At 36.8% G+C, this 21166-nt stretch overlaps 2 protein-coding genes across 5 annotated transcripts in view; one reads left to right on the forward strand and one right to left on the reverse strand.

Annotated features, from left to right (window-relative positions):
- Positions 1–5996, reverse strand: part of LOC110830926 (alpha-tocopherol transfer protein) — a 45696-nt gene extending 39700 nt beyond the window's left edge. Inside the window, exon 1 of the mRNA XM_022066352.2 lies at positions 5972–5996. The gene's annotated coding sequence lies outside the window, so the exon portion shown is untranslated. The remainder of the gene's footprint in view (positions 1–5971) is intronic.
- The window catches only part of LOC110830924 (alpha-tocopherol transfer protein-like), a 182946-nt gene extending 163291 nt beyond the window's left edge, over positions 1–19655 (forward strand). For 3 of the 4 annotated variants that reach the window (XM_022066343.2, XM_022066345.2, XM_087354998.1), the window contains 7 exons: positions 12599–12778; positions 13649–13743; positions 14850–15003; positions 15282–15475; positions 15742–15852; positions 16970–17120; positions 17854–19655. In XM_022066343.2, the coding sequence (XP_021922035.1) occupies positions 12599–12778; positions 13649–13743; positions 14850–15003; positions 15282–15475; positions 15742–15852; positions 16970–17120; positions 17854–17900 (932 nt within the window). In that variant the 3' untranslated portion in view covers positions 17901–19655. Of the gene's footprint in view, positions 1–7682; positions 7841–12598; positions 12779–13648; positions 13744–14849; positions 15004–15281; positions 15476–15741; positions 15853–16969; positions 17121–17853 lie in introns of those variants that run through there. The other variant, XM_022066344.2, reaches the window with a different exon arrangement.
- Positions 19656–21166: the final 1511 nt, after the last annotated feature.

Here is a 21166-nt window from a genome sequence, read left to right on the forward strand (position 1 = left end):
AAGCGCAATTTCTTAGCCAGCTGAGCGACTCTCTGTCAAGGAGTATTTGGTTATCCCCGGTTCTTCAAATGACGATAGGTACGTCAGTTGAGACAAAAAGTTGTTTGACCTTCCCCCATGGGTGGTGTCAAGTTAACAAAGTAAAGTATTCAGCTCTAGAGCGCACAATGACGCAAATCCGTCGAGCGTTCTTGCCGTCTGGTAACAGAGTTCGACAAACAGAAAACTATAACTACGCTTGAGACACGCCACAAGTTTTCAAGACACATACTCAGAAGTGCATGTAATTTGGTGTCTAGATTTCTGTATCTTACCAAATAATCTAAGATCAAATAAACACACCGTGAAACTTTGTATTCTGATAATAGAACATGAATTGAGAATGTCTAAGAAGAAAATGATACGGGAAACATTTGGATGAAGAGTGGGACGTAGCAGAAGGGTAGAGGAAACTGTATAAAAAGCAACTTCATGATTTGTACGTTTTGCTAAACATTATTCGGATGAGGATGTAATGGGCAGGGTTGAGAGAGGCGGGACACGTAATAACTAGTGTGAACGAGAAATTTCTACAAGTTTTTGGTCGAAAATTTTGAAGGGTAGGGGTCGCTTCAGAGACTTCAGCCCTAAAAGCGGAGATCGTATGTTTCTTTGAAACATTAGCATCTACCTGCAGGTTCACATGGCGACACAGCCTAGGAGATCACAAATTTCATCGCCATTGAAACCTCAAATCTCACACAATTTGGGATTGAAGTTGAAGTGGAAAGAATTATTTAGATGTCAGATTTAAGCCCGCATTGCAGCAGGCCATCGTAAGTTGAGACTTGCATTATAAAATTGCATTTCTCTCTCACTTCTCATCATCTTTCTTCGTTTCTATCTCTCCCCTCCTCTTCTTTTCGAAGATGAGATTTGTAATCTTTCTTTATTTCTTATACTTTCTTTCTTTCGGTATCGTGTTGTAAAATCTTTAGATAGGATCGACTGAATTTTTTCCATTTTACTTTCTCGTCCTTCAAGACAAATTAAGGAATTAAACAACCAGCTCTCAGGATTGTGCTGTTAATTATCACATTTCTGTGCATCCTATTGGCCATACTGCAGATATATAACGTTAATAATAGCAGGAAGGAATGGTATAAAATGGAGCTGCAAGCATTAACAAACTACTATGGGTATGAAAAATTATATTGAAAATATTATGTGTATTTTTATTTCTGCTTTCGTATAATTTAAATGTTTCCAACTTTTAAAAATGTTTTATTCGCAACTACTTGTCGACCTTCCAGGTGAGGTTTTCGAAAGAGGTTTCTCTTCCAAAATTCTGCCATCGTTTCCGCATGCTATCCACATGCCCAACCCATCATAGTCTTCTAAATTCCACCATCCTAGCAATATCGGGTGGCCTGTAACTCACGAGCTTTCTCGTTACACAATATCTTGAAGTGGTCACTTGTAAGTTCGTCCTTGTTCGTTGCACGTACTCTTATTCCCCTGATCATTTTGTGCTCAGACACTTAGAATGTATATTCTTCAAGCAAAGTACACGATCGTACGCTTTATATTACAAAAATAATGGTCCTCTCTCATATCTCGACATTCAGCGTTCTAAGTAGATTGAATTGTAATAGATTTCGAATTGAATAATGTGTCAATACGTCAGTGTCCAAAGCAGGATTCTTTTTCCTCTTACATCACAATTTTGGTAGACTTTGACCATTTTCTGACGTATATTTAATAAGGAAGACTTTTAAATATTTGTTTATACCCCTTCAAGTACTGCCCATTATAGCGAATGATTTTTCATTTTGTTTATTTCTTAGGTTAGCATACGACGTTAGCATTTAAAGGGGTCTGAGTTATTACTGTGTAACGAATCAGCCAGTTTTAAGTACTTAGGGGTTTACTAAGTTTGGTGGAATATCGGCAGTTTCTAGTGTTTGAAAACAAATTCACCTTTAATCGAATACCTTTAGGAAAGCTGAAGGTCTTACATGCTTTAAGATAGGTTGTTCGATTACAGTGTTCTTGGCCCCACTGACCTGTTGGCAATGATGAATCTCTTGAGTGATGTATTCTATAGCTACATACATTCAGGTATAAGGCCACGGTATTCAATTTGGATTTGTTGCATAATGCAAATTTTTCCTCGTTTGTGATACTTTAGCCAGTTGAAACTTTTTCTAGTTACGTGGCGTTCTCCAGGAAAGTAGGGTAAACCTATAATTTTCTTTGGTGATAAAAATGCTAATTGTAACGTTATTGTTGTTTGTAAGCAACACAGAAAACATAATTACAAAGCAAATTACTGAGTTAATGCATTCATATCGACAGCTGTGAACTCTTGGTTTGTTTTTCGTGCATCGTCGTTATACTCACATTACGAAAGATGGAGAAACTGATGTAATTAGTTTTATAATTTATACTCTGCAGATAATATAAGGTTCATCAAATCACGGAGGATGAGATGGACGGGACATGCACATGGGGGAGATAAGAAATGCATAAACACTTTTGTTTAAAATCCTAGAATTATCTCGGAGAGCATGTGAAGTTGGTGGATATTATTAAAATTGATCTCGCAAAAGATGGCGCTGGAATATTAGCTAAATTTGAATGACTGAAGATAGTATCCAATGACCGGGTGTTTTGAAAATGGTCATGAATCTTCGTCCCTGAAAAATTAAATTTCTCAAAACGTATTGCACATAGGCACTTGATTTTTTTGGTTCGTTAATGATTTTTTTTTTCAAATGCGCCTTAACATGATGTGCAAATTGATTTTTATTGATAAAACGTGCCATATTTATTAACGTGAAGATTTATGGGTCTACGTGTCCTTTAAAAATGGCTTAGTAATGCATTGCCAGTTACTTTATAGACTATGCTGAGCGTTGGTGGTAACATATTCTTCTCTTACATTTCCTGCCCGAATGGTTTGCTTATATAGAATGCCCCCAAAAAATGTATACACACACAACCATTACATGAATTCGCAATGTGTGTAAATCTTTTTGGGACACACTGTAGATATCCTCTTCTGCCCCCCCCCCCCCCCCCTGCTCCCCGCGTAAGGCTAGGTAATGTTGCTCCAAGGTTCACGGACAGCTTACATCACAGATTCCTTATGTTGTAAGCCGGTTTGCCAAACCGATTGTCTGGAGCCCCGCGTTCTTCTTCACAACCTGGAGGTCGCTGAGATTGTCAAGAATTACTCAACTTTTATAAAACCCGAATGTTTGTTGCCGTGCCTGCCACTGCAATCTATCCCGAGCCAGTTTAATCCACATCTCCACACTCTGTTTATATAAGTTCCATTTGAATTGTTCTGCCATCAGCGGCTAAGTCACCCGGGTCGTATCTTCGTTTTTGTCGTTTTCAACTACAGATATATTTATGTCCATTCGACTTTCCGTGATGGATGTTCCGTCCATCTTATGTTTCTTAATGTACGTAAAAGCACAAATAATATTTGGCGACTCAGTTACAAATTTAACGTAACGTGACTGACTGCTCACAAGAGAGAATTTTTGTCATTTCCTTTCAGTGTTCTTTCAAATAACACCTCGCTTTCCTTTGTTCCGTTCCGTTATATTCATTTAGCTGGTGAAAGTCGAGTTGCTCCACTTATCGTATTTACCATTGCAACCCACTACTTTGGAGGAGAGTTAGACCTTGTAAAAGTATCAGATTTATTTAAATGAACACGAAATTCCTCACGAAAAAGTGTTTCGCTTTTCAGTGTGGCCTCACAAAAGCCGTTCAGTAGCCTGGACCGAACCGTCATCAACTCGCGGATATAAGATAAATCAAACGCGTATATTATGTAAGCCAAAAACATTGCCGTCATATGAACTGAGACAGCGGGGGTACAAAGCACTGCCGCTGGGAAATTATGTTTATGACACGAACAACACCTGCTCTCTCATCTGCTACCTCTCCCACGTATCCTCCCACCTCTCCTACTTATCATTTAAGTGTATTGGTATTGCTTTTAATATATTCTTTTGTCAGTACCTAAGACAAGATAATTATTTACTTAAATAGGCATTGCCGCACAACGCACTCTTTTTTCGTCTAACTATATTAATCAAGGCCAGGTAAATATATATATATATATATATATATATATATATATATATATACTTTGCCTTCAGTTCTTTCTTGTGTACATCAAATATATTGAAATGGAAATCATCTTGTTCTTGAAGATGACTCTTTTCTGGGTTGTTGTACCGAGTAGTCAAGCGACGTTTCAGATTAAGCAGAAAGTAACTCTGAAACGTCCGTTTGCTTGTAAAGGGTAAAACATCACAGATGACAGTAATATTCTTACTCGCCGCTGTGAGAACCTCAAATATCACCTACAGTAAAAATGTGCATGAAGTAAAATATATGTATTAGAAGCTTCTGTAACTTTGTATTAGAAAAATTGTCATGTAGTTAATATTGAGGAAATATAAGGAAACGTAACAAATATTTTGCTCTCAGCTGTATGGTATCTGTAATGGGTTGCAGCGTCGTGTAATATATTTAAAAACAGTTTAGATTTATAGGATTTGATGTTTTCACGGCGTTGAGTTTGAAGATGACTGTCTTCTGGGTTGTTGCGCCGTGTAGTCTGGTAGAAGTTTCATAGCCCTGATGATAGAGGCAGCAAAGACCTCTGAAACATTGGTAAACTTCTACCAGACTACAGGGCGCAACAACCCAGAAGACAGTCATCTTCAGTTTAGATTTGATCTTGAAAATATGTGTACTTTAATAATTTTCATCTCGTTAGTCATTCTTTATTTTGAGATTCATTGCGAGCTGTAGAGTTTACAAATGCATCATTGACAAAGACGAAGAAGGTTAAGAAAGGAAAGAGACTTTCGAAACATCTGTTAAGGAAACATCACGACTTCGCGTTAAAATAATAATTTCCTCTAACTCCTGTTTTGTGCTAACAAAGTATTCGTTGGGTTATATTTACTTTATTTTAGTTGACTTGTTGAATTATATCCGTACATTGTGATTGATTTTACTAAAACGTTTTATGTTAAAGACAGAAATAAGTTCTGCCGAGCCAATATATTTAATGATTTTTAATATTTTTATAAATAAACGGTAACAGATTCTTTATGAGATGATAATGTTGCGTCATATTGTGATGATTATAATTGTTTAATTTTAACCGTCTAATCACAATAATTTTTTATTAAATATTAAAATATTATATTTTAATATTTTAATATTTAATAAAATATTTTATTGTGATTAGACGGTTAAAATTAAACAATTACAGATTCTTTACTAAATGACATCCTTTTTTCAAAATAACAACCAAAGCTTTTTTCTCTTGGATTTATAGTAAAAATATCTGCATTTAATAAACAGCTGTCCTGGCAGACTTAACATAATTTTCCTCAATATCTCCAGGGAAATTTAAGGACAGTATCTGAAATAGGTCACTACCGCTTCCTTCCACATCCTTTCCTTTTCGTCGTTAGAACCATTCTCTCACCCCGATAATAAATTCACTGCAACGAGGTAGGCTGTACTCTTACAACAGGCTTCTATCATTTCTAGTCATTCTGGTTCCTTGAAATGCCTTCTGACATTGATTCATCATCTGTTTCTTTATGCACTACCCAAAGTTGTACTGGTCAGTGTCTGGGAAGACCGGGACGAGGTTAGAATTATACCAAAGTTATTACGAAACTCGGTACTCCAAAATGTATCTGCCTCACTGCTCGCTCAAGTTTTAATATTCTGGAAAGTTAAGCGGAATTTATAGTCGAACTTCTTTACTCTATCAGACGCATACATTTATTATAATATATAAAAAATAAATTACTTACGTAGTGTGCTTGTAGAAACCAGTACTACTATCATAGTCATCGTCTGCAACTATTTCGAAAGGCTTTTGTCCCATGAGGCAACTGGTTTTTTAAACCAACAATAAGACTGAAAACTGTGTACTCACATTATTGCAGTTATCAAGTCGCATTGTCTTCGCAGTTGTGGTCGTTGTCAGCGGATAGTAAGCATATTCATTAGATTCTTTTCCCAGGAATCAGTTAACAATCCACAAGAAACTCACTTCATTTGTTCGTTATTTACGAGGTCGTTGTTATGCATACGTTTTCAATGCCACAGTATTATCTACTTAAAACATACTAGTATTTGCTTCGTAGACGAATGTAATATTATTATCGTGTTTCTTGTTACTGATAACTTCCTAAGCACGACGGCATTGTTGTTGTTATTATTACCTATTGTATTTATGGATATTGTAAATAACCCCAGCACTGATCATAGGTAACTGGCTGATGTAAGTGATGTTGAAATGTCTACAACAAGTAGAAAGTTGTGTTTCGATGCCAAGTCCTCCAACCGTGGAAGTTGCCAGGTATGCTACTTTTAGGAAAGGTGATGAAACTGCCGGTACCATGTTTCACCTGACGCCGTGAATCACCAGGTAGTTCCTTCATGTTCCCCACTATTCGGGATTCGAATTTCTGCCCAGAGATCGGCTACCCTATCCGCGGTTATCCGTCTCCAGTATGATACTAGGGTGGTATGTTGAAACAGTTCATGACCGCTCCTTGTCATATCCTTCCGCGTTCCATCAACCGCGTAAATACTGTTCTTCGACACTGTATAACTTACACAGTTGGCAAAGCGTTGTTAAGTAAACTACATCAGCGAAGTTCAGTGGGTAAAACTCCTCCCTCTTTGGGACGTTGCAGGTTTAATGTCGGCCGAGGGACAGTCTTTTGTGACTAATGTTTTTCGTGGTTTGTGTAATTTCTGTTTCAAAAAGAGTCATAAAATTTTTATAATAATATTCGCTGTCATATTTTAAATTAGGCACAATATAATTAGCAATATTTCCTTTATGTAGAAGTGGTTTTCAATCTGTGTGCCACCACAAGGTTTCAGGTGTCCCGCGAATTTTAATAAATTGTCTATTCGCCCGTTTTATTTATAAAACAGCAATGTCTTGTCTTTCGTGATTAAAATTCGTAATAAACTCACACTCTCTCTGGTTCGCCTTCGATAGCTTCATTCGATATATATTATGTTTTGTTTTTATATGGCTGAACTCTTGTAGGGCAAGAATTTTTGTAAATACATATTAATACCCACTTTATGTGAGGCTAAATGTTGTGGTGTTCCGTCATGTGTCCTTGACAAATTAGGATGTGCCGCGGGTGAAAAAATGTTTCCGGAACACTAAGGCAGAAAATTTTTCCGTCAGCCAAATTTTTCCTGTTCGTTTTACGTATTTATGCCAACTCTGTGCTTCTCAAATGTTCTTTCTTTCCATAGAACAGTTGAAATCTACTTAGTTTTCTATTTACAGTATTTGTCTCTCATACCTTGCACGTTAGTCCATATAAATGAGAAAAATTTATTGTATTCATTAATTATGTTTTGTGTAATTCATTGAAGATTCTCTTCTGTACAAGTGAGATCTGTTAGCTAGTGAATAAAGGGATGTTTATAAGAGTACAATTATATAAAAGTTTTATACTTTTATAAGCGAAATTAAGTCTACCATATCCTGTGATGCGAGGCTTTTCAATGGCTTGCGTTCGTCAGTAAGCGATTCCTTTTCGAGGTCATCAATAATGACATGGAAACCAGCACGAACCGTCATCATACAGAAGTTGCGGACCCACCGCTAGGTTTCGACCCGGTAGCACGCCAAGGCTACCAGAACTGACTAAGAAGTAGTCAGTCATGCGTGTGACTGTCCAGTCTTCACGTGCATGCTAGAGCGGTTTGGTGTTCACTTGGTGTTCGTGTTTGTCGCCGTTGCATCCCGAAATGACTTCAGCAGTGGCAGGTAGTACATTATTAAACTACAGTTTCAGCGTTATTAATCATAATGCTATTTTCTTAAACGGCATATTCTGCATGGTATGAATTTGTGTGTCTTTGTTCTGTAACAATGTGAATTGGCTGCTGTGTAACTTGGTCGCTGGTTTACTTAGTTATTAATACATCGTAGATCATTATTTAAGTGGGGCGTTTGTTTATTTTTCACTATAATGCGACCACAATGTGCTGAATAATAATTTATTTAACACATTATTGAACGGTTTATCTGTATCTGCTCTATGGTAACCACTTATTTGCATTTCAGTTACGATTTAATTTGAAGTTTAAAAAACATTCCGTATAGAAGTAGCTTGTGGTTCAAAATATTACTTTAACTTATTACCTTTCCTAAGATGTAAGCAGGCCGTTGTAAAAGAGATATAAATTACCAAGAATAGCCAAGGGAAAACCAGGCTATTATTTTAGTATTTACTTCGCATTCCCAGCACGAACAGTTGACAGTCTATGGCAGAGTTCCGAAACGCGTTCTTCCATTCTTGCACGATGAGAATATAAATATACCGAATGAATTATTCGATGTATAGATTTGATCCAGCGTTAACGATATCCAAGTTGTTAGACATAAACTGCAGAGTCCATCTTCTGCTAAATAATTTCAATAAACAACATGTCTGAACCCTATCGGTTACAGAAACTTAAGAACAAGAAATTTGTACTTGATTTTACAAATTCGATCGCATTGTTTTTTTTCTCTCAATGTGTCAACTTTCAGATCGACTTCTTTCTTGTCGTGACATTAATAACGTATTTGTAATAATGTCCTTATCATATCAAAGAGCATACTTTTTAGATTAGAAGTAATGTTTTTGATTAATTAAAATATAAAGCCTTGTTCAGAAAAATATTTGTTATTTTGCTATATGAATAACTGTCCTGGCGAAATACTGAAGCTTCTAAATTATACTAATACTAGCGACAAATGCCTGATAAAACTGAAAGGGGAATAATTTATTTCACCTGATAACAAAACTTCCAATTTCATGTAATATATTAACCATTTTCTATTATTTTCTCATTGTTTCGGCCTCCTTCGATCAGATTCAGAGTCTTGATGTGTAATTATTTTTAGTTGTGTTTATTACATAAGACACTTTATTTTAAAATTAGATCGGCAGTTCTAAAACACCATAACTAACTAACTAACTAGATGGCTTACCGAACCCGAAGGTTCATCACCGAATTAACCAAAGCCCTCCACCGGACCCTGTCCTGGGCCAACAAAATCCAGTTTCCTTCAACTCCTATCTCCCATAGATCCCGCCTGAGATTATCCTCCCATCTACGTCTAGGTCTCCCCAGCGGTCTCTTCCCTTCAGGTTTCCCAACCAGTACCCGGTGCACACCTCTTGTCCCATCCATGCGCGCTACATGTCCCGCCCATCTCACTCTTCTCGACTTAATCACTCTCACAATACTGGGGGAGCAGTACAGAAACACCATATAATGTATATAAGAACTGGATAGCGAACTTTACTGAGAAGTTTTTGGTGGACATTAAGCATTCTGTGGATTTGATTCTCAGGGAAAATTTGCATCTTGATTAATATTTTCATAGCGGTATATAAGAGCACTTTTATCTATTGTTTTAGCGACGTTCGTCTTAAGTAATTGCTCTAACAATGTCGAAATTAGATACTGAAGCCAGTAATGTGACGTAATTTCTGTTGACAGATTCAGTCGTGTGTGTGTGTGTGTGGAATATAATTGTCTGTGTCTTTCAACAGAAGTCAGGTACGAACATTGCTTATGACACGGCTTTTGTTGCAAAACACACAACAGCTTAAGAAAATAAACACTTAATAAACATTGTTTACGTATCCCTTTCGTATCGAGACAACCAGACGAAATCTTTAGCTGAAGATGGTCGTCTTTTAGACTGTAGTATCCTGTAGTCCGGTAGAAGTTTACCGACGTTTCAGAGGTGGTCGCTGCCTCCGTCAGGATGATGACTTGCAGCCGTGAGAATCTGAAATCTCATCAACTCTTTAGCTTCTTAATTCATGCTGTCTCTAACTTTTAGGAACTACTTCATCCGTGGGACACAAAACAGTGTTTGACATAAGAGTCAGTATGCTTTGATGCTTTAGTTCTCGAACATGTCACTTCTGCTCTTGTGAAGTGACCTTCTGCATTCTTCAGAACGTCTTTCTAAGTCTGGAAACTGTAATGGTTAAAGTGATGCTAACGGATTATTCACTAACTTCAAAGTCAGAACGATACAGACCAGGCAACAAGGAAACTTTGACAATTGATACAACTCCTGTACAACTCTTGGACCATTTATGATGACTAAAGTCTCCACATATGTGCTCCTTGTATGTAATACATAAACAAAACATTGATCAAGGTAAGATAGACCTTGCTTCAGGGTTGCAGAGTAAAAATGGGTGATTTAAGTCGTTTTGAAATAAATGCAGCGTAATCGTAGGTCAGGCGAAAATCAAAAAAAAAAAACACAAAATTTACGTTTTCGTGTTAAATAATTTTGAAATTTGTAAGCCGATTATTAACGCAAAATGTGGGTAATGTCTCTGTGTTGGCTCACAATTTTAGATGTGCTGGTCTAAAGTAACTTGCTGTTAACTGTTTCCTTCCAAGAAAGTGAATTCCTATGGTAAAATGTCCATCTGACCCCTGTAAAGTCTACGGAATCAACTGATGGAAATTCGATCGGATATGATGATACTAGACGCCATTGTTCTTTGGTACAAGAGGACATTGCGATTCGAGGGATGTGATACTGACTCCAACAGAAGCGCTGTGTCAGGACGTGATCCCTGCAATTCACGTGTTATTGACAGTTGAAGACAGGAGGAAGTGACTAGTCAGCGTAATTCTTATTAGATACCGTATGTCATAAGCGTGGGACTACCAAGATGGCTGACAGCGTTCTGTATACTTCGTCACATTCCCGCGGAGACAGGAAAAAAATACCGATTTAATTGTACAAAACATAACAAAGTATAGATGAATTTACTTACATTTTTAAGATTTTTTTTTTGGCTTAATTTCGTTCAGTTTGTATGGAAAGTTATAGTCATAGTACCATAATAACTTTGTGTAAATTCTTTAATAAATTCTTTGTTTAGTTATTGTACGAAACTTTTTGTTTAGTTATTGTACGACATTTTTTGTTTAGTTATTGTACGAAACTTTTTGTTTAGTTATTGTACGACATTTTTTGTTTAGTTATTGTACGAAAGTTTTTGTTTAGTTATTGTACGAAAGTTTTTGTTTAGTTATTGTACGACATTTTTTGTTTAGTTATTGTACGAAACTTTTTGTTTAGTTATTGTACGACATTTTTTGTTTAGTTATTGTACGAAACTTTTTGTTTAGTTATTGTACGACATTTTTTGTTTAGTTATTGTACGAAACTTTTTGTTTAGTTATTGTACGACATTTTTTGTTTAGTTATTGTACGAAAGTTTTTGTTTAGTTATTGTACGAAAGTTTTTGTTTAGTTATTGTACGAAAGTTTTTGTTTAGTTATTGTACGAAAGTTTTTGTTTAGTTATTGTACGTACTGGCCTTACCTGAAAGCCATATACAAAGGTGAAGAAAGAGGCAAAACAAATACACACTCAAACAAGATACTGAAGGACGACAGTAATTTCAACGACGCAGGTCAGAGTTGCCAGAAGGAGGCGGGAAAAATACAGCAACAACTATGATGATGATCAGTCAGGGAAAGGAGTGGAGGAGTTTATTCGCCCTATCGTTCGTCATTACTGTTCTCTGCCCCTGACTCCCGCATTCCTTTGAAGAAGACATTTTCATATTTGTTGCTTGGATTAACTAAGGGAGGGACACAACTTCGACAAACGTCACCCCCCACCCCTTCCCGCGACATTATCCGAATAGAGACTGCGTGTTCCGCGTGTATTTTAACGTCTGCTAATTAGTTCGGCTTCTGGGAACAACACAGCGACGGAGGTAAAAACAGGATCAGAAGTTGCCGTATTTACATTTTAAAAGAAACAAGAACACGTCACATGACCTTGAGCACAGTGAAATTCACTGCTTGATCCGTTGCGTAATGGGAAAGTTAATGAATGCATAATTCAACCCGACACACTTCATTTTTCAAATAAGTAATTAATTCGTCCGACTGACGTTCTTAAATGTGCGCAGACACACAAAGTGTTTACTGCACCTCTTTCTTTTAAAACCTGGATCCCGAGAAAGCAGTTTCTCGTCTTATAGATAGCTCTTTTTCTGAATAATAACATCTGTTAAAATAAAAAATTAAATTAAAATTAAATCCTTGGCGTAACAGCTCCAGAGAGCCAAAGCCGACTAACTTGACTGCTGGCCTCACGTTCACATGCCTAAGCAGAGGTGAACGATCATCCGACCAGATATAGGGTGACGTGTGGTCAGCACGACGAACCCCCAGCCATTGCTAGCTTTCCTGACCGGATTACGCTACTCATTGTAGCTCCCCAATTTCCTCACGATGCTGGGTTGACACCGGTCCCATACACTAGTCGAAAGCTCATGAGAAAATTCTTCTCCCCCGAGACTCGAACCAGAGCGCATTCCGTATCGAAAAATATATTAATAATTTTAAAATTATAATTTCTGTTTGTTGTTTAACATGGAACACCACAGCGCTGTCCCATTCTCATAATATTTTTTGTGGGATACTACACTTGACCAGTCCGCAATCTGTGAATTGAATTCTAATGTTTTGTTACAGTTAAGGACACTTTCTTGTCGGATCTTGAAGACCTGCCAAGCCTCAAGATTGGAGATTATATTTTGCAATTAGAACTAAACGACCTGTCTCCTGAAGTAAAGGAAATAGCCAGGAAAGAACTTCGGGAGACGCCTGAAGTTAGCAAAGAAGCAGTTATCGCACTCAGAGATCTTCTTCGAGGTAAGGATTTCTTTCGGCGTGGCCAACACTGAATTCAGCTTGTGTTCCATGTTATACGACACCTATATTTTATTCTGTGTATCAGATAATTTTTAATTTCATCTTTATTTGAATCATTTCCTGTTATTCCTAGGTGGAACATTGGGCCATAACAGATTTTTGCCAGCAAACTCTATTCTTCGCCAGTTGTTTAACTTGTTGTAGTAGATAGCAAAATAATTACTGTAGAATAGTGGTATTCAATCTGGGGTACGCGAAGACATCTTAGGGAGTACGTGAAATTTAAAAAAATATTTATATATCATTTCATGATTAATCAGTAATGTAATTTATTTAATTTATTTTAGATGTAGATTATATACTATGTATAACTTGAATTATACACCAACAATTTTGGGGGTACAAATTTGGATGAGAAATTATATCTGGGGGTACGCGAACAAAAAAGGTTGAATACCACTGCTGTAGAATAACATTAGTCCAAGCGATCATTCTCAGATTCTTTATTGTTGATTAGCAACTGTTATCTTTCACTGAAGGACTGTGCCCCATAAAGTTTTTCAAATGAATAGTTCATGTTAACCGATCCTTTGAAGCCGATCAAAGATCGTATAAATAATATTCCAAGATTCAGTTCCTGTTTCCATTACAAAGATCAGTTTGTTAATTCTTTTTACAGAAATAATCGCTGTTCACTCAAAAAAAAAATTTTATGAAACCCATAAATACACTCCGTGAACTAAATTCACAGCTACAGAGTGTTAAAGAATGTGGTACATATAATTACGTGTGGGATTTAAAGTGTTATGCAGTCAGAACTTTTTAATCTGCCTGGCAGATCTGTACGAGTACGATATTTTATTTTTTCAGAGGAAAAAGACCTCAAATGTCCTTTGGACAGCGACACGTGGCTCATACGATTCCTTCGGCCGTCCAAATTTTACCCTGAGAGCGCATTTGAATTGGTGAGTAGAAAATCTGTTATTGTGTTTCTCCGGTTGGGGCAGCACTGTGTAGCAGACTGTAGTATCTTTCCACTGCGCAGAAGGTAAATAACTATATATATAGTTCATAACGACGAAAGAAGAAACGTTAGTATGTGCAGAGTAAGTTGCTTCCCGTTAGCCATCAATTAATCAAAGTACCATAATGACGTTTCATACGATATGCCTTTTTCTCGTAAGAATATCTACAAGCGGCGATCAGATACTGCAGTTGCAAAGCATCGTTAAATATACCGAGTGTCAATCAGTCCAAGAAAACGTCGTTGTAGTGTCTTGAAATGGGCCGAGATCGTGTCTTCAACATCCTAATCAAGTCGCCCAGTCATTCTGCCATTTTTTCATTCGGTTTTATTGAAAAATCTTCGTTTGAAAATTTCGTACTTCACCGAAAAAGAATGAATATACGATTATCGTGGCTTAACCTAAGTGAAGATACGGCAGTGACGCAAGGCTTACGTTGCGTGTCGTGGCAGCAGAACGCGGACGTAGTATGTTGGTACCCACCGAGCACCGGGAATGTGACTATTAATTCACTTAAGGACGGAAATCCTGACAACTGCAAACGAGGCTATTCTTTTGTCAGTACGTCCGTCAGGCAACGCTTACCACAATGATATTCACATACCCTCTATAATAAGGAACTGAAACTAGTATTTTTCCGTGGCGTATACATTTTCAACTAGCAGACCATGGTTTGATTCCATCAGACGTCATTAAATTATACACTTTGATGCGAGTTCTGGGTCTCACGGCGGCGAGTATGAACATGGCTGTCTTCTGAGTTGTTACACCGTGAAGTCTGGTAGAAGTTTACAGACGTTTCAGAGGTATTTGTTACTTCCATCATCAGGGCGATGAGTAATTGTAGTTTCTGGCTGGGCGGAGCTGGCTAACGATGCATTTTTATCTGATCGGTTGTGCAGCTCACCTGTGTAAGAATACCAGTGAACAACGAAAGTAAGACTATATTTAGTTTTTCAAAGTGTTAGCCGGACTAAAATTGTTAACATGGATGTTACGCCAGAGGCTAGAAAATAATTAAGGTCGTCGTGTTTGGCGTGTTCCAGGTGAAGCGGTACTACCAATTCAAGCAGAAGCATAGTAACGTGTACGATTTGCTGGTCCCAAGCAAAAATAAGAATATATTTGATCACAACATCCTCACTGTTTTGCCGTACAGAGACCAGTTTGGTCGTCGCATTTTGATACTGGAACTAGGAAGTGAGTGACTCTGTCTCAATATCAGGGTTTGGAACATTACGTCAGTACTCATTATTCATTTTCAACCACATTTATTACGTCTTTTATTTCTGACTTGCATGTACGTCTAACCCATTTCTTGTGTCAAGTATTCCGGTAGAAAATTATATAAATAAATATTTTTAATTTGATTTGTAAATCAAAGACAAAATATTAAAAATTCTTCACATAGCAAGACGTGTACCCTGAAGAAGGTGGTCAGTATACATGACCAAAAATGGTTGTGTGTGTGTGCGCAGAGAAATGGAAACATAACAAGGTTTCGTTGGACGAGGTCTACAGAGGCTGTGTTTTGTTCCTCGAGTGTGCCATGCTGGAGCCTGAGACACAGGTTGCAGGAGCTGTGCTGATATTTGACATGGAGGGCCTTTCCCTGCAACAGGTGTGGCAATTCACACCTCCATTTGCCAAGAGGATTGTTGATCTCCTCCAGGTATGTGGCATCGGTGCATTTAACACTTTCACGTACACGTGCTATTAATTATCTGCTTGGATTTAGTTTAATCTTAATTATTTGTTGATTTTGTAGGTAAAATTGTATAATTTTATAAATATTTTCACAATATTAGCCTTCGAAAAATAAAGGAATTTTAAATATCTCGTTCAGAGATATGGAGAGTAAAAAGTTCAGATGTCTTCAGGATCCTTTTTTAACCACAGCCATTGGTTGCACTATAATATTTTATAATTTCCTTACAGGACGCAATTGCTTTGAGAATTAAGAATATTCACGTAGTTAAACAGCCATATATATTCAACATGGTGTTTGCTCTCTTCAAACCATTCCTCAGGGAGAAACTCCGAAGCAGGGTAAGTTGATTTATTAAACCACGTGATACTCGTATGGGTATTACAGAATCTAGCGCAATTTTTAAAAAATACTAGCTAAATGAAATTATTTTAAGAATTTAAAAAAACAGTTTTTGAACGTGTCAGTGAAATCCCACTTTATACATCCGCCACGGTGGTTAGAACGCTGGGCTTGTAATCCTGGGGTCTCGGGTTCGATTCTCGGCGATACCCGAATTTATAACTTGTGTTGGGCAAGGCCGTGGTCTAGGCAACACGGAGTTTTCCTAAGGGGTTTCCCCGGTTTCTCCGTGGCAACCCAACAATTACTCCACTTTCATCATCATCTCGCAAAAAGGGGGTCACAGCAGGAGCGTTAAATGTCGCGGTCCAGATCGAACCCATGTACTGATGGGTCGTGAATCCTGCAAACCACCAATGCACAAAATGCTGAAGGGTGTGTACTGGATGCAAAAAAAAAATTAAAGAAATCCTAAAAATTGATAAAAGTTTCAAGTTATTATTTATTATTAACTGCAAATGGGTTTTTACCCGGTGGCAGTGGAGCTACAATAAAACACAACAGAACAATGAGACAGAATTTGACGCAACAAAACAATGAGACAGAACAAAACAATAAGACACAAAAAACAATAAGACACAACAAAACAATGAGACAGAACAAAAAATAAGACACAACCAAACAATGAGACAGAACAAAACAATAAGACACAAAAAACAATAAGACGCAACAAAACAATGAGACAGAACAAAAAATAAGACAGAACCAAACAATGAGACAGAACAAAACAATAAGACACAAAAAACAATAAGACGCAACAAAACAATGAGACAGAACAAAAAATAAGACAGAACAAAACAATAAGACACAACCAAACAATGAGACAGAACAAAAAATAAGACACAACCAAACAATGAGACAGAACAAAACAATAAGACACAAAAAACAATAAGACGCAACAAAACAATGAGACAGAACAAAAAATAAGACAGAACAAAACAATAAGACACAACAAAACAACTCATAAGGCATAAGTTATGTAGAAAGTATATTCAGATTTCTACTCGCGTAAGGATAATTTTGCGTGAGTCCAGGAGAGTGTGCTTGTTCGTACAGATCATCTTCCATGGCAATGACCTCGACTCCCTGCACAACTACTTAAGCCCAAAGTCGCTACCCGCTCAATACGGAGGAACTCTGGAAGTGCCACTCATCGAAGGTCTTCAGTGGTACAAAATTCTTTCCAAGTGTGAGAAGGAATATGAAGGTAATTTTTATGGTGTCGTTGGTCTTCAACAACTGTTAACCATTTCTGTGCCGTGAATGTGATACAATGCTTTTTTAATCTTGTCATCCTTTGTTGTATACGTAAACAAACTCCTGCGTGTTTAATATTTACGTCACTGAAAATTCTAAGAACATTATTGTCTACCTAATTAAAAACTCTGTATAGAAAGGGAAAGAATTAAAAATTGGGCACATTAAGTTCTGTCTGTGGCGGGTGCAGATTATTGTGGTGCTGCTGTTTTGATTCACAGTCACCAGTTTAAATCTCGTCTAAGTCGAGTTACGTGAATTTTCATTACTTACAGCCATCCTGCTGATCTTAGTAAATCCCCCTATTTGAATCTCCTGCTATTATCAGGATCGGTAAAAACTGTTACAGCGATGAAGTCTAGATACTGATTGTATCCAGTGAAATGTGAACAAGTTAAGAAGGGAAATTCCTTAAATTACGCAAAGGAAATCCGGATTCAAAATGTCGTCGTCTTAGTTCACGCGTTAAATGATGCATCTTTGATGTACTTTGATTTCAGAATTTTATAAAGTTTCTCAAAAATACTTTTTAATACAGAGAAATAATTCACGTAGATGTGAATATGTCCTTCTGCTTGTATATCCAAATATCGATTATCTTTTATTATTAAGAGACATATTTTTTCTTTTATACCCGAAATGTCTGCAAAACTGATAATAATTAACATTTTTCTCTCTCACAGCCATCAACTCTTATGGCTACAAGAAGGATGTGGAGTCAAAGAAGTAAGCAGTAAAGGGAGATGAAGTAATTTGTTGCGAGATTTAAAGCTTTCGTGGTGGCGACTATAATGACGACGTTCTTCGGGGTTTTGGCTCCACGTGACCGGAGTTGATGCCGTCATTTCAGAGAAATATATCTCCTTATTCAGGAAGATGGTTTATTACTCTGAAACGCTGGCATATGCCGACCAACACCAAAATCCCGAAGAACATTATCATTAAAGTCTTTTTTCCCTTCAGAAGTTGATTATTTGTAAGGAGTTCATATGGAAAATGAGGAATTAGTCGTGACTTCATTCCGATCCATAGATAAGATCCTTCAAGCAATATATCTCCGTATGTTACTCGTCAAATTTCAGTATACGCAGAACAAGTTTTTCCAAATGGTAACACAAAATATTGCATTATTCCAAGTATTTTTACATTCCAATATTCTATATCGTGCAATATTCGTATTAACACGAACTGTAATGGTGGAGTACAGAACAGAAAGCGCTGTACATTACATTCGAAAACTTTTCGCGTATGACTGATGAAAATTTTTCTATTATGCTGTGTGGGTTAAAATTAGTTTACCATTATCTCGTCTCTACATCTGTTCTTTATGGGCATCTGTTTCAAGTGCCATTATTACTTGTGATAATCCGAGCCAGTTCCTGTTCAATTAATGACGCGGAATTTCGTATCTCGTTTACTCACAAAATATAGGGACCGTTTCTTGTGTTTGCCATCTGATGGAAATACGAAGAATTTTATACATTTATTTTAATTTGAAGTGTAATTAAAGATTTATTTTACATACGGGAATGAGTGGGTTAATTTATGTGTTAGAATTTTTCTCTTGTATTACGCAACTTAAAAGAGTAGTAGAAAGGACCAGGGATTAAGTTACAAAGTATTTTAATACCAGTAGATTTATTTGAAATAAGTTTTGTTTCTAAATATATGTGGCTGTCAAATTAAAGAGATTGTTGTTCGTGAGTAAACATTTCAGACTGTTCTTTACTTGGCTCAGACTTCAAAATATTGCATTTTTAATACGAAAATATTGCCACATTTATCGAAACAGTCTCGTTTAGTAAGTAATTGGCATCGTAATAATTTAGATATTTTCAACGTGGAATTCTGAAAATTGGCGCGAATAATATGTATGCAAAAAAAACGTAATATGGTTCCTGGAATTCTAAACACGAAAGAACATTCTGGGAATGTGCCCTAATACAAAATTTTATTTCCCTTGCATACAAGGCCACACAATTTACCAATCTCATCTTAAATACAATTCTGTAGTGGGAACCGTTGGTTTAACTATCGAGTTTTCTTAATGAACTCACTGATTAATTACATATTTTTGCTTTAATTGTTTCATCCTGGTTTGTTATTTTTGTTGTTGTTGTAGTATCGTAGTACGATAACCAGTTTTAAAAAATGTTACGCAATGCATAAAATCATACTAAAGTTCGTCTATAATAATTCATGGTCTTAAAAACGTGAAATATACGATGGTAAATTTCTATAATTCAACTGATGTGTTACAAAATTTATATTTTCAATATTCCTTTCATCCAGTTCTGCAATACGTTCTCTTTCTGCGTTGATAAATGTTCAATAAATAGTAAATAATACGAATTTATCCTTAGAAATATGTATGTACATACACAAGATAAATTTGTTATGCATTTGTTTTTATATACAAATGTAATGTGATGTATACATTCTGTTGTTCATTACAATATAATTCTTTAAATAAATCTAATGAGGATGTACTTATTTTATTAAACGAGAGAATACAAACTGAAAATGCCAGTGTTAATAAAAGCATGTCGATGCAAAAAGATTTGAACATAACCTAAAAGACGAAAATCTTTTTTGAAACTTTCGACGTCACACTTTCATCCAAGCTTTTGTTCAGAACAACGCAGTGAAGCTCTATCATGCTGGTCTTTGGTATTCTGTGACCACCACGAAGAAACGTGGTCCATTACTTGGCTTCCGGGTCAAACAGACCTGCAGATTGTGCCATGTGCGTCTGTAGGAACGCTCATGACCTGGCCCAGGAAATCTTACAAAATACTCTACGAAAGATGGGAAAATTTAGCATCACTTTATGAAATATCCTGTAACTCTGGGACTGGCATGGGGGGGGGGGTGTGTGTGTTTACTTCAAAAGTGCCGAATCACAGTCTCCTGAAGTTTCTAGGTGAAAGTCAAATGGGTAACCCCGCATATACCAGTCCTTCATTACAGCGAAAGTATACATAATGATAAGTCAGAAGCTCAGTTTATGTTTTAAGAGGATAATATTAAAATGGATCATAAGTGTGTAAAAACCTAGAAGTATGGAACAGTTATTAGGTTTTTACGTCATTCCTGAGACAGGAAATTTTGGCTTTCTGTGCGCGTATAGAACTAACGGGAACATATATTTATGGGTGATTCGTGCTCGGCCCAGTTACTGTTTAGCGAGATTTTTCTCGTGGAATGCCGGTCGGTATAAATTTGATAAAAGTGAGCGGCAGTTCTTTGCACATATGGTTTTCTTCAATGACAAAATACATTTCAACAAGTTAAAAATAGATCGATATTAATACCTCTTTCTTTTGGCAAGGGTTGCCATGAATCGGTTACGATCTAATCGATTTTAACAGTATCGATACCCGTCAGCTGATTGCACTTGCCTTTCTGCAGTTGTTAAGCAGCGCCGGAAGACATCGGTCGTGCGGAGTTTCATTGGTGAATTCTGTTTCCTGTAATCGCTGCATGATACAGTTTTGAATGAGGTAAGACTGTTCGACGTTTCTGTGTGTAATTTCCTCAAAACGTTTATTATCACGTCCTCTTTAACCTGTGGTTTCTATATGTTGAATTTGGGTAGGGCCGTTGCAGTTGTTGGTGTTTTCATATTATAATTGTACGCATTTCAAATGTTTTATATTTACGAAAGCCGAAATATATAAGTCGTCTTTTTACGCTCTGTACCACAATAGGTAAAGAAATATGTTCTTACATTTTCAAGACGGGTTCTAATGTACCTAAACCATCTAATGGACACTAGATATGGAGTCCATATACAAGTTTAGTAACCCTAAAACTATTTTAATTCAACCTTTGATGTGTAAGTCAGTTATTTCAGTACGATGACGTACATTTACATTGGATCATAAAAAACTTGTAAATTTGTAATAACTGTTGAAGATGACCGGCTACTCGGGTCCGTTTGAAAGACCTAACCTCAATCACTGGATGGATGGTTAGTCGATTACGTACGTGCAT

The sequence above is a fragment of the Zootermopsis nevadensis genome, unplaced genomic scaffold (genome assembly GCF_977971745.1).
Source record: "Zootermopsis nevadensis isolate Lab colony 2312 unplaced genomic scaffold, Znev_1.0 Znev_ptg000024l, whole genome shotgun sequence".
In the NCBI taxonomy this organism is placed as follows: Eukaryota; Metazoa; Arthropoda; class Insecta; order Blattodea; family Termopsidae; genus Zootermopsis; species Zootermopsis nevadensis.